Below are 12,259 nucleotides of genomic sequence, written 5' to 3'. Positions count from 1 at the left end.
GGTTTGCTGATGTCAATGTTGTGGATCGAGTGGCCCATGGTGGCGGTGGGGTTATAGTATGGGCAGGCGTATGTTATGGACAACGAACACAGGTGCATTTAATTGATGGCATTTTAAATGCACAGAGATATGGTGACGAGATCCTAAAGGGCCCATTGTTGTGCCATTCATCCACGACCATCACTTCATGTTGCAGCCTGACAATGCATGGCCCCATGTTGCAAGGATCTGTACACAATTCCTGGAAGCTGAAAACATCCCATTTCTTGCATGGCCAGTATACTCACCCGACATGTCATCCATTTAGCATGTTTGGGATGCTTTGGATCGGTGTATACGACAGCGTGTTTCAGGTCCTGCCAATATCCAGCAACTTCACACAGCCATTGAAGACCACAACCAACAAACTGATTAGCTCTATGCAAAGTAGATGTGTTGCACTGCGTGAGGCAAATGGTGGTCACACCAGATACTAACTGGTTTTAGGACCCCCCAGACAACCCCCAATACAGTAAAACTGCACATTTTTAGAGTGGCCTTTATTGTGGCCAGCCTAAGGCACACCTGTGCAATATTCATGCTGTCTAATCAGCATCTGATATGCCACATCTGTGAGGTGGATGGATTATCTCAGCAAGGGAGAAGTGCTCACTAACACAGATTTAGACAGATTTGTGAACAATATTTGAGAGAAATAGGCCTTTTCAAACCATAGAAAAAGATCTTTGAGTTCAGCTCATGAAAAATGGGGGCAAAAACAAAAGTGTTGCCCCCACCTGTGTTTGGATTGTGAAGAAACAGCAGGATGCTGATGAGCTTATCCCTTTTTCCCTCTGCTGTTTAAAGAAATGGATATCTTATTAGAGTGGTTGTGTTCCTTCCCCCAATTAGAGTGTTGCTGTACAGTAGATTGCATAAGGCTTATGTCAAGAAGATTTAGTTACATAGGCCCATTGCAAAAAAACTGTTTAAGCTAAATTGCAGGTAGACATTAAAAAAAAACATTTAATTGAGTTATGAACTAGTTAAAAATATAAAAATGTTTTTTTCAAAATATGACTTGATATCAGCCTTCTGTAATGCAAATCTCCTGAAATGCAGAGAGGATGCCTTGCCAGTCAATATGGCTGATTTATTCAGAAGCAAATACTGTATTACTTTGAACTGTAGAAGGAAACTGTAACATCTTGAGAAAACACAAAGTGACCATACAGGCTCAATACATGTTAGCAATTGACCATAAACCTTGGTCTTTTCCAACCATCACCCAACCTGACAATGAATATTAATGCTTCTGGTAAAATAGGGTAAAGTTAGGCAAATGATTGACCATTTTTTAAATAAGGCCTCAATTTCCTAAAATTGCATTTATTTATTTATTTTTTTGGATCTCACACTGAAATGTGAAAAACTGTACAAAATATTCTTAAGGCTTGTTCATACCAGCACGCATATTTAAATACATGTTCATTGGTGAGTGTTGTGTAGATGAAGTGAGGAGTTGTGGGAAGCAAGAAAAGACAGTGTATTCAAGACTATGCACATTGCGCCATGATGCTGTGACATGCAATAAGGAACTGTGCATTTTAGTTTGCGCAGCACCTTTTTATGCATTTTGTAGCAACTTGCCCCAACAACACAACGTTATGGTGGTGTTAATGGAGATTATTGTAGCTCAACTGACATGGTGTGAATGAGCGCTACTGGTGCATTTAAAGCCACAAAGGAACCACAATATTGTGTGCAGAAAAAATACAGTCATATTAATACATAAAGTCCACTTTGATATTTTTTGTTTCATTTTGCTATGCCCATTTTGTTCCTCAGGCAGAAATTCAGCACTTGTTCAACATCTACAAGGCAGCACACCAGGAGAGGAAGCTGCTGCTAAAGCAGCAGAAGGAGATATTGCAAATACAGCAGTCAGCGGTTGATATTCAACAGAAGTTGCAATGTTCAGGGGTTCAGGTGAGCGTTACCTGCTGTGAAATTGTGCAGCCACAATGTAATTCATAGGGACAGATCATCATTACTGAGTGAATACACAGAAAGGGAACATTGATGACTTCTACTTTTTAAGTAGATTTTAAAGGAGAACTATGGAAAAAGCAATTTTGGCCTTACTTCTCATGTGGGCCACGGGAGTGCACTTAGTTCTACACTCCTGTGACCCAGATTCAGCCAATAACTGGCTAAAGCCCACTGTCGGCTCATGTGACAGAGCCACTGCAGGCTTTGCAGGGATCCTGACAGTAATGTCAGGATCTGCCCAGTTGCCTGACCGGCACTTGCCCTAGACCCTCAGCACACTAAGAGCCTGAGCTGGCCGCTCCCAACCCCTCCACAGCCAGGTGCTCCAGTGATCACTGGAGGGGCAGGGCATGAAGTGCTGACTTGTGGTCAGAGCAGACCCGAGAGTGAATCGATAAGCGGTGTTTGATCACTCAGTTCTCGGTGTAGAGGCATAGGGAATCAGATCAAGGCTGCAGCCATCTAGGTGAGTGTTTGTGTGTTTTATTTGTTTCCCATACTCCTATTTTAAGTTTTTACTTTAGATATATCAAACCTTTTTGAATGTTACCATACCTAAAAGGCGAAGGAACAAAGTTCTACAGGTTTCAGATTCACACTGAACTACAGACAAAACTTTTTTTTAGTTTTGGACAAAGTGGTGAAGGGTTATACAGGTTATTGGGGTCTGTATACCTGTTTCCTAAATGAGGGAATGGACAGCAATTAAAAGCTGACATATTGTGACTATATTCACTTTTTCCAAAACAGTAATATCTAAAGCACCCTCTTATTCAGTTGTCAATGAAAGATTTCCTCTCCTATCCTGTTCTGATGACAACACAGAGAGCAAAATTCAAACCCCTTGTCGCTTATTCAAAACAAGCTTTATATGCACTTAAAAATGCATCTAGGCAGTCCTGCTTCCTGAGATTATGAACATGTGCTAGGCAGCAAACACATATGAATTTTATTGCGCCACTATCATGCAATGTCACAGGACAGACATTTTGTGAGGATCTTTTCTTCCTTCTCAGTTTCCATGTGTTTTTTTAAAATGTGGTTTGTGTCATACATTAACATGCGTTGCATTGAGACAATTAATTTATTTTGAAGGCTGCAGATATCAATAACATCTATTGTATAATTTACCTTGCACGCCATGTTGTTTAACTTACTTACCAATGTGTACATTACGAGTAGTAGCTTTGCCAGTATACTTACTGTATGTATATGGAAACAATGCAAAGTAAGCTGCACAAAAATCCACATTCCCATTGTAACATTTCATTAAGGCCTCATGCACACAGGATGTTTTGCCAACTCTCCTAGAAGCCTTTCCTCCTGGCAGCAGAGTTTTGGCAGAAAAAATGCCTGACACCTGTAAAAATCTGTAACACGTTTAGGCGTGTTTACAGGTGTCAAGCACTTAGGCGTTCATTCCTTTTATTGGCCCGAATTTAAAATGTATTCTGTCATTTGAAATGAATTAATGCTCAAGAGTCAAAAGTGGCTAGCATTAACGCGCCTTTACGTGCCTTTTAGAAGTGTCAAGCATTTTTTTCTGCCAGAAATCTGCAGCTCCTGGATGCACTGGCAATGGGTTTCCTTCCCTGCCTCTAAACGCATCTAATAGTCTATGTGTGCATGGACATATGGGCTAACATGCAGGGGCGTTTAGAGGTAGGAATAAAAAGCCAGACGCACCTAGGAGAAGCTGAAAAAATGTCCACTGTGCATAAAGCCTCTGTTGCAGGTAAGAAGATAAAAGCTAATTTCTCTATCGCTCATTGACAGACGTAGTCCTCGGTGATACAGCACCTTCGGGTTATGTTGCCTCCACAGGAGCAGGACTAGACAGGAAATAAAAATGCTCTGGCCACACCCCAGGGGCAGTCCCCGAGGGTATATCCTCTCTCTCTCTGCCACAGCAAATCAGTTATTTTCTGTCTAGTTAGGAGTAAGGACCTAGATACCTTGCTGGGATCTTCGGTCCTGGCAAGATTTTTTTCTTAAAAAGATTTTTTAGACAGCTTTTTTCTCCAGTGTTCCTGTGAGATCTTCAAGCAAGAAAGCTGAACTGGGCGACGGGCTGGATGTTGAGATCCGGTGGTCACCCCAGTTCAGCCTACGAGCGCGTAGCCGACCCGTAGCTCCGCGCTGGGTCGGCCGCGACATAGTCCCACTGGGGGACTGACCCCGCGAGTTAAACGTCTCGCTGAAACGCCAAGGACCATGAGTCACGGCGTCCGTATTGGTCGACAGCCCTCCCGCCCCGGTGGAGAGGGGTACTGTCAGGAGTTGGTGCCCGCCTGGTTCCGGTATGGTGAGTAGTATGTTCCCCCTTTTCCCCTGACGGGTCTTGTGGTGAACGCGGGCCCCTCTCTGTATGGTAAGATAGAGTCCCCCTCTATCCTATAACATGGCACAGATCCCCCTACTTTGAGTGTGATTTTTTGTGCAAAAAGCCAGGAGGCTTGGTTTGGGAGCTAACAATCTAATTGTATACATGTTAAAAAGATTGTAATCAGTGGCAGTCTGGGAATCTTACTATGATAATAATAAAGTACCTACCAGTCAGAAGCCACGGACATATAGAGCTGCCTTCCTAGTCAAATCTCCAGCTATAGCAGGCCTTCCGAATGGCCATGCGGTCCGCCAGGGCCGGTACCGCCAACCACGCCAAATCCCCATGCAGAGAAGGTGTTGTGTGCTCTGCAGCACACCGCTATTCGGTACAGGCCGCCGCCATTTTTTTTGCTGGATCGCACGAGCCGCCATTTTGGCGTAGCCTCGTGTCTCCAGCATGGGGGCGGCCATGTTTGAGGTGACCAAACACCTCGTGGAGCTAGGGGAGGCGCCGGAAGGCGTGCAGAGGGGCGGAGCCGCCTCCCTTCTTCCTGGGCAGCCAGCCAAAAGACTTCCTGTTTGTGAAGACAGCGCTGTAACCTGTTGCAGTTAATCTCTGAGCATCAAGTGGTGAGCCTGGGGGTCTATCTCTCTCTCTCTCGATCGATAGGGATCCCTAGCAGGTAACACTAAGGGGCTTTTGTGGCGCTGGGGGTCTGAAAAAAAAAAAAAAAAAAAAAGTTTTTATTTAATTGAATTGTATTCTCCGGGAAGTTACTGGAGTAATCATGGACCCTGCCACACAAATTCCCCCACCTGTTTCCCTCGAGGGGGCCACGGGACCCGCCGGTGCACAGAGTATGGATGCATTTACAGCAGTTTTGGAGTCTTTGGTGGCTCGGGTGGAGGCAGCCTGTCAGGGACGGGGGTCAAGGAAGAGACCCCCGCCTACCCCTATATTATCTGACACCTCTGACTCAGATTCAGAGAGGGTCACTGCAGCTGCAGGTCCCTCTGCAAGGGCTGTTACCTCAGGTAAAGCTCCCTCAGACAGTGAGGAGGACGTTCCTTCTCCCGCTATAATTCAGGAAGAAGCATTGGTGGACGCACTAGTTGTGGCAGTGCGGGAAACCTTAAGACTTGAGGTTTTACCGGCAGAGGCAACTGAAACAGAGATTCCCTTTGGTACTAAAAAGCCCATCAAAACGGTTTAAGGTTTTTCCTATACCCAAGTGTTTCGGTAATAAAATTAAAGGAGAATGGGAGCATTCTAAGCGTACCTTTACGATTTCCAAGCGTATTGCTAGACGCTATCCATTTGAGGAATCTTTCATTAAGAAATGGACGGTACCACCAGTAGTGGATCCACCTATTTCCAGGCTGAATAAAGCCACGGTTATCCCAGTGGAGGACACTTCGTCCTTTAAGGATCCGGTGGATCGGAAGATGGAAGCAGAGTCCCGCACTATCTTCTCTCTGATAGGACACTACTCCCCTATTAGGGCATGCATCTATGTCAGCGGTAATCCTCAGACGTGTGCTGTGGTTAAAATGCTGGTCAGCTGACCTAGGTTCCAAAAAGACCTTGACGAATCTCCCCTTTCAGGGGAATCGTCTATTTGGGGCCACCCTAGATGAAATTATTAAGGATGCCACTGGGGGCAAGAGCACTTTTTTGCCACAGGCTGCTAAAGCTAAGGGACCTCGCAATAAGCGAGGACCTTTCTTTACCGCCCATAAAGGGTACGTACGCCTGGCTGGAACAAGCGGGAAAGGCAAGACTCCTCCAGGAGGGTTCAAGAAAGGCTGGTCGGACAAACAGAGGACCGACTCAGCCAAACCCGAAGCAAAGGATTACACAGCCTGAAGGTGCGCCCCCACCCGGGTTGAGGGTGGGGGACGTTTTCACCGGTATTCAGGATATTAGATCGAGCATCGATTTCCACTACCGGTGCGATTCTTCCCTTCCAACATTTAAGTACTACAGGGAGCGGTAGTCACCGTTCCCTGAATAGATCTTTTCCTTTACCTTTTCCTAAGATTAGTCTCTATTCTCCACAGGAATCGGATCTGGTTGACCAGGCAGACCAAGAAGCCTCTAGCCGGGTGACTTCGGTCCCTGAGGTTCAACCAGAAAAGATCACCCTTCCTGATAGGAATCAGGTATCTGATAAATGTGTGGGAACAGGAAACGACCAGACTTTCTCGGATGGTCGGGGCCAGATAGCTCTAGGGACGCCTGGTTTAGATCCAGTCAGCGCCAGTGGTCCTAGAAATTCTAGGCTGGCCTCGTCAAGCCGGCCTGGCCGACTTGGACATGCTAGTCGCAGACGTTCCGTGGGAACTTCGTCTCAGGGAATGTCTGTGGTCTCAAGGACCAATTTACCATTGTGCTTTACAGTCGCTGGCTTTAATGGCCTGGCCATTGAGACCCAAGTACTGAAGGACAGAGGGTTGTCAGCTTCAGTCATTCCTACCCTTATTAAAGCAAGGAAAGCGACTTCCAGCAAGGTCTATTATCACACATGGAAGACTTATATTGCGTGGTGCGAATCTTTAGGATTTCCTCCACGTACCTATTCGGTGACTCGAATATTGGCTTTTTTGCAAAAAGGGGTTGAGCAGAAACTAGCCTTGAGCACCATCAAGGGTCAAGTTTCAGCATTAGCAATCTTCTTTCAGAAACCTTTAGCTACCAAGTCCTTGGTGCGGAATTTCATCCAGGGGGTGCGGCACCTGGCTCCACCAGTCCGCGCGCCCTTACCGCCCTGGGATCTTAATTTGGTTTTGTCGGTTCTACAGAAACCTCCCTTTGAAAACATCAGGGAGATTCCCTTGCTTACTTTATCCCAGAAGGTGGCCTTCTTGGTGGCTATCACTTCTCCTCGCAGGGTGTCAGAACTGGCTGCATTATCATGCCAGTCCCCATACCTAGTGATTCATAGGGATAAGGTAGTACTTCATCCTAAGCCATCCTTTCTTCCTAAGGTGGTTTCAGATTTTCATCTGAATGAAGATATTGTACTACCTTCCTTGTGTCCTCAGCCCAATCATCATCGGGAACATGCGTTGCATTCCTTGGATGTGGTTCGGGCAATCAGGGTATACCTGAAAGCTACGGAATCATTCCGTAAGACGGATTCACTTTTTGTGATCACGGATGGGCCCAGAAAGGGGTTGCCTGCATCTGCCGCGACCATTGCCAAATGGATTAGACAAACGGTGGTACAGGCTTATTCTATTAAGGATCAGAGTCCTCCGTTCCCTTTTAGGGCGCACTCCACTCGAGCGCTCAGTACTTCCTGGGCCTTTCGCCATCAGGCGTCAGTGGTCCAGGTATGTAAGGCGGCCACCTGGTCGTCGGTACCTACCTTTACAAAATTCTATAAAATTGATGTGATGGCATCGGCGGATGCCTCATTTGGCCGCAAGGTTTTGCAGGCCGCAATTTGAGGAGACCGGTGGTCTACCTCGAGGGTTTTTTCTGTTTGAAAAATTTATTTTTGTTGAGTCTCATCATTAAGGATGAGCATTGTAAACTTCTAGTTGGCACCGGTTGGGCCTTCTAGATTGGGATTTGATTTCCATTTTCCCACCCCTCATTTGTGATACTGCTCTGGGACGTCCCGAAGGTGCTGTATCACCGAGGACTATGTCTGTCAATGAGCGATAGAGAAAAATGGATTTTTGTAAAATCTTACCGTAAAATCCTTTTCTCTTAGCTCATTGACAGACGTAGTCCCCGCCCCTCTGTTTTTGAGTTGGGTTGGGTTAAATTCTCTAAGCACTGCTTTTGTGACATAACTGATTTGCTGTGGCAGAGAGAGAGAGGATATACCCTCGGGGACTGCCCCTGGGGTGTGGCCAGAGCATTTTTATTTCCTGTCTAGTCCTGCTCCTGTGGAGGCAACATAACCCGAAGGTGCTGTATCACCGAGGACTATGTCTGTCAATGAGCTAAGAGAAAAGGATTTTACGGTAAGATTTTACAAAAATCCATTTTTTTAGTTGCTGATGATGCAACATTACTATATTTTAATCACATCAGTTTTATTGCACATTTGGTTAAAATGTAAGCCATGAACCAGTAATTATCAAATTAAAAAGCTTAAATTATTTACCCCTTTTAGGTTTCAGAACAGAGAAATCTTTGGATCTCAAGTAATCAAGCAGTGGATAGCACACTGCGCAATTCGACCCTGTCCCGAGAGCATCTGCATCAAGACACTGAGTCTGCCATTTCTGATCTGTCTGTTGATGATGATATAATGGAAGATACACAAGCAGAAGACACAAAGCAGTATGTAAGCGTATTTTCTAGAAGCATAGCAGAAGAGGTTCTAAATGCAGCAAATGGGGCATATTTGTTTTTTACTCAGCAAATATTCTTAGTCTTCTCAAAAATGACTGCTTACAATTATTGCAGTATTGTCTGCTGTGATGGGCACAAAGTAGATTCTTGAACAACTAGGATAAACTGCTGCCTACAGGAGGATGAGAACACCGTAAAAAAGAGGCTGAAAAAAGCTGAAGCCAACCCTGTGTATAACTTCTTTCATGGCCAGCATGCTCCAGTTTTCTGCTAGTGTCCTGGATGGGTCCACCATTGTTTTCAGGTTATGATCTAAATCAGGGATATGGAAACTGTGGCCCTCCAGCTGTTGCAAAACTACAAGTCTCATCATGCCTCTGCCTCTGGGTGTCATGCTTGTGGCTGGCAGAATCTTGCTATGCCTCATGGGACTTGTAGTTCTGCAACATCTGGAGGGCCAAAGTTTGCATATCCCTGGTCTAAAGGATAGGGCTCTCCCCATTCCCGTAAAAAGCTCACTCAACCAGCGCTAAATACTTCTTGCCCATTTCAGCATCAGGCCTCGGTTTTCCAGGTTTTTAGTTCTGCAACCTAGTCTTCTGTTCATACAATCTCTAAATTTTACCAAGTAGATGTTTTACAGGCATGGGGCCCCTCATTTTGTTGTTGGGCCTGCATTGATTTGTTGCCCCCACCCTCAGTTGGAGTGCTTTTGGACATCCCAGCTGTTAAAGAATCCTGTGTCCCTCACTGTAAAACCTTTTCTTGGAGTCTATTGAGGGCGCTTCATTTGAGGTCCCACCCTCCCAGTGTGCTTGGCTATTGCAGTTCACCTTACTCACAATTTACTTTTACATCTGCATTATTATTATATAGGATTTATAACCCAGTTGTTCAAGAATCCTGTGTCCTTTAATGGATTCAGAGAAAAGTACAAAAATCCTATTTTTTTAATTGGGCCTTGAGAGGGTGTCTCATTCTTTTTCATTTTTGTGTGAAAGTAAACAAAATCCAAATTCTGTTGTATTTTATATTTAAAAACATAGCACTGCCCCAAAAGAGGAAGAATTTAAAAATATGTAATATATATTTTTATAGCACTAATTTGATGACTATTGGGCTAAATTTACATGGCCAAAAGAACAGCATGGAATCCAGGAAACCTTTTCTTTAAAGCTTAACTACACCCACAATTTTGTTTTTGGTGCTGAATTGAGTAGGGATTGGTTACAACCTGTATTGGGGTTTTATTGCCATCAGTAACTCCACTGGAAAGATTTCACCTCACCGTGTGTCGCAGTGACATATCTTTGACACCAGAACAAGAATCCTGAAACATGTAGTTGGCATGAAAGAAGCTAAAATTCTCAGAAGTCAAAAAGCTGCTAATTTGCAATTATACCAAATTTCCCAAAGCCAGGACAATAAAACACAATTAAATTTAGAGACTGTAAAGGTTTCTTTGGTGCAGCCTGCAGAAAGTTCTAATCACTTGCTTTTTATTTCATAAATCAGGAAAAGCTGTTTTTTATTTCAGATGAAATGTAATATTTGCTTTCCATAGGATACAAAATGCTAAAAGCAAACCAACAACAGATGGTCCAGAGATCCACCATACCATTCCTGTACTTCCAAAAGACAACCAGAACTGGTCTACACAAGAACAAAACAAAGGTAATGAATGGACTGTTATAAAGTCAAGAGGTCACTAATCCCTTCTAAATGTAAATATGAAGAAAATTGCAGCAGCAATTTAAGTTGTTTTGATTTACAAAAATCTATCCGTTTGAAGAAGGGGCATATTCTGAATGCAGTGGGCCTGTGTGCAAGATCATAAATTGGGGCCCCCCATGAGGCTGAAACAAAGGAGAACCATGCCACCTACCAGCCACCTACACATGCACATTTGTTTTTTTTTTTTAATATTATCAGTAAAAGAAAAAAAAGAAAAAACATGCACAGCACTCCATACTAAATGGTGGGTGTGGCCAGGTTGTGCAACCAGTGGGAGGGCCTTAAAGGGGCATGGCTACTTAGCAACCAACATTTAGTGGGGAAAAAACACTTTGGTCAGAAGTATTGGTGGTCAGTTGCTGGCTGAAGCAATAACCCCTTTATCTAGCAGATAAAGCTGACAGTGGGCTTCTTTTGGCATCTGCTGATCCCAGGGGCCCCTCTCTGTCCTCATGCCAGGGGCCCTTCTCTGTCCTTATCCCAAGGGTCCCTCTCTGTCCTCATCCCAGGGGCCCCCTAAACACCAACTGTGATAGGGGGCTCATGACAGCAAGGGCTTGTTTTGTTCACAGTAAAAACTCATAATTGAGCCCTGTTTTTACTCACCCCATCCACACCCCCCTTTAACTGCAGTGGCCAGGGGTGTACACATGTTTCAGCTGCAGCAGGAATTATATACCCTGTCATGCTTGGCAGGTGTAGCGCCTGCCATGCATAACCCATTCAAGTGAATAGTGCTGCTCTGCAAAGGCTGTGCAACCTTGTGCAGTACAGTGAAAAAAAGGGTTAAAGCAGGCAATGAGGAGGCGTTGTACACACTAGCATGTTGCAACTGTGTGCATTGCACATGGTTGCAGGGTATTTGCAGAGTGAGCCCCATTCACTCGAATGGGTCGCGATCACCCACCGAACGCAACAGGGGGTTTAATTCCTGCCGCAGCATGTGTACATCCTCAGCTGCTGCCACTGCAGCTAAAGGGGGTAGGGACAAATGTATGTGGGCAGTGCAATAAGTAGGTGGTGTTTTGTGTGGGTGTGGCTTGAATGTGAACAGGGACACAGGGGGGCCCCATGATCTATTGCCCGGGGTCCCCATGGGTTGTCAGTCCGCCCCTGGTTTAGGATAACTTTTATGGAATTGGGGTTGTACAAATAAAGTACCATTAGGTGAAAGTACTCTATTTTAACAAGTAGAGCAAGAGTTTTATGATTCCATTGGTGAGGAACAGTGTTAAAACTATGCCCTGCCTGGGAACAAAAAAAGAGATCAGAAAGACATATCCTTCACAACAGTCATGATGTGCCTGCTTAAATGCACGATTCCATGTGTGTGCGCCTTGTTTTTATTGGTTTTTTTTTGTTTGCACTTTTCATATGACTTTTATATGATGCATTGCAGTCTGATTCTAAAATCCCTTCACTATACCTTTTGGGTGGGATAGTTGATCTGCCTCTTGTCACAATCTGTGCAGCCTCCCTCTCATGCTTCGGTTAAAGCTGTTGTGAGCTGGTAGAGAGGGTGGTACAGAACATACCCGACTGTATTTCTGCAGGCTTAGGGTCTTTCAGAAAAAAATATACTGACAAACACAAGGATTTATCTAGCAAGACCGAAAAGTGTAAAAGATGAATGCTAAAATGAAAAAATGTAACAACCATTTAGCGGGTAAACCAAATTTATTGACCAATTAAATGCAAGATGCATGCAAGGACAACTTCACTTTTAGTAAGAGCCCCCTCCCCACCAACCTTTCCCCATCCCTTCATCTTCCTAAGCTGCACCCATGTGCAGAAGGAGCTGGAATTCTCTCTGTAAAAGCTGTGCAGGCCTGGGTAGGGCAATGCAATTAAGAT

At 44.6% G+C, this 12,259-nt stretch overlaps 1 protein-coding gene across 1 annotated transcript in view; it reads left to right on the top strand.

Moving 5' to 3' along the window:
• Nucleotides 1-12,259, top strand: part of CCDC187 (coiled-coil domain containing 187) — a gene marked incomplete at both ends in the record, with an annotated part of 149,915 nt that overhangs the window by 100,871 nt on the left and 36,785 nt on the right. Inside the window, 3 exon segments of the mRNA XM_082264187.1 lie at nucleotides 1,828-1,968; nucleotides 8,490-8,659; nucleotides 10,236-10,345. Coding sequence (XP_082120313.1) covers nucleotides 1,828-1,968; nucleotides 8,490-8,659; nucleotides 10,236-10,345 — 421 coding nt within the window.

The sequence above is a fragment of the Pelophylax lessonae genome (genome assembly GCF_965119305.1).
Source record: "Pelophylax lessonae genome assembly, chromosome: 7".
Lineage (NCBI taxonomy): Eukaryota > Metazoa > Chordata > Amphibia > Anura > Ranidae > Pelophylax > Pelophylax lessonae.
The sequence above is the reverse complement of the archived record's forward strand: the minus strand, read 5'-3'. Positions and strand labels throughout refer to the sequence as shown.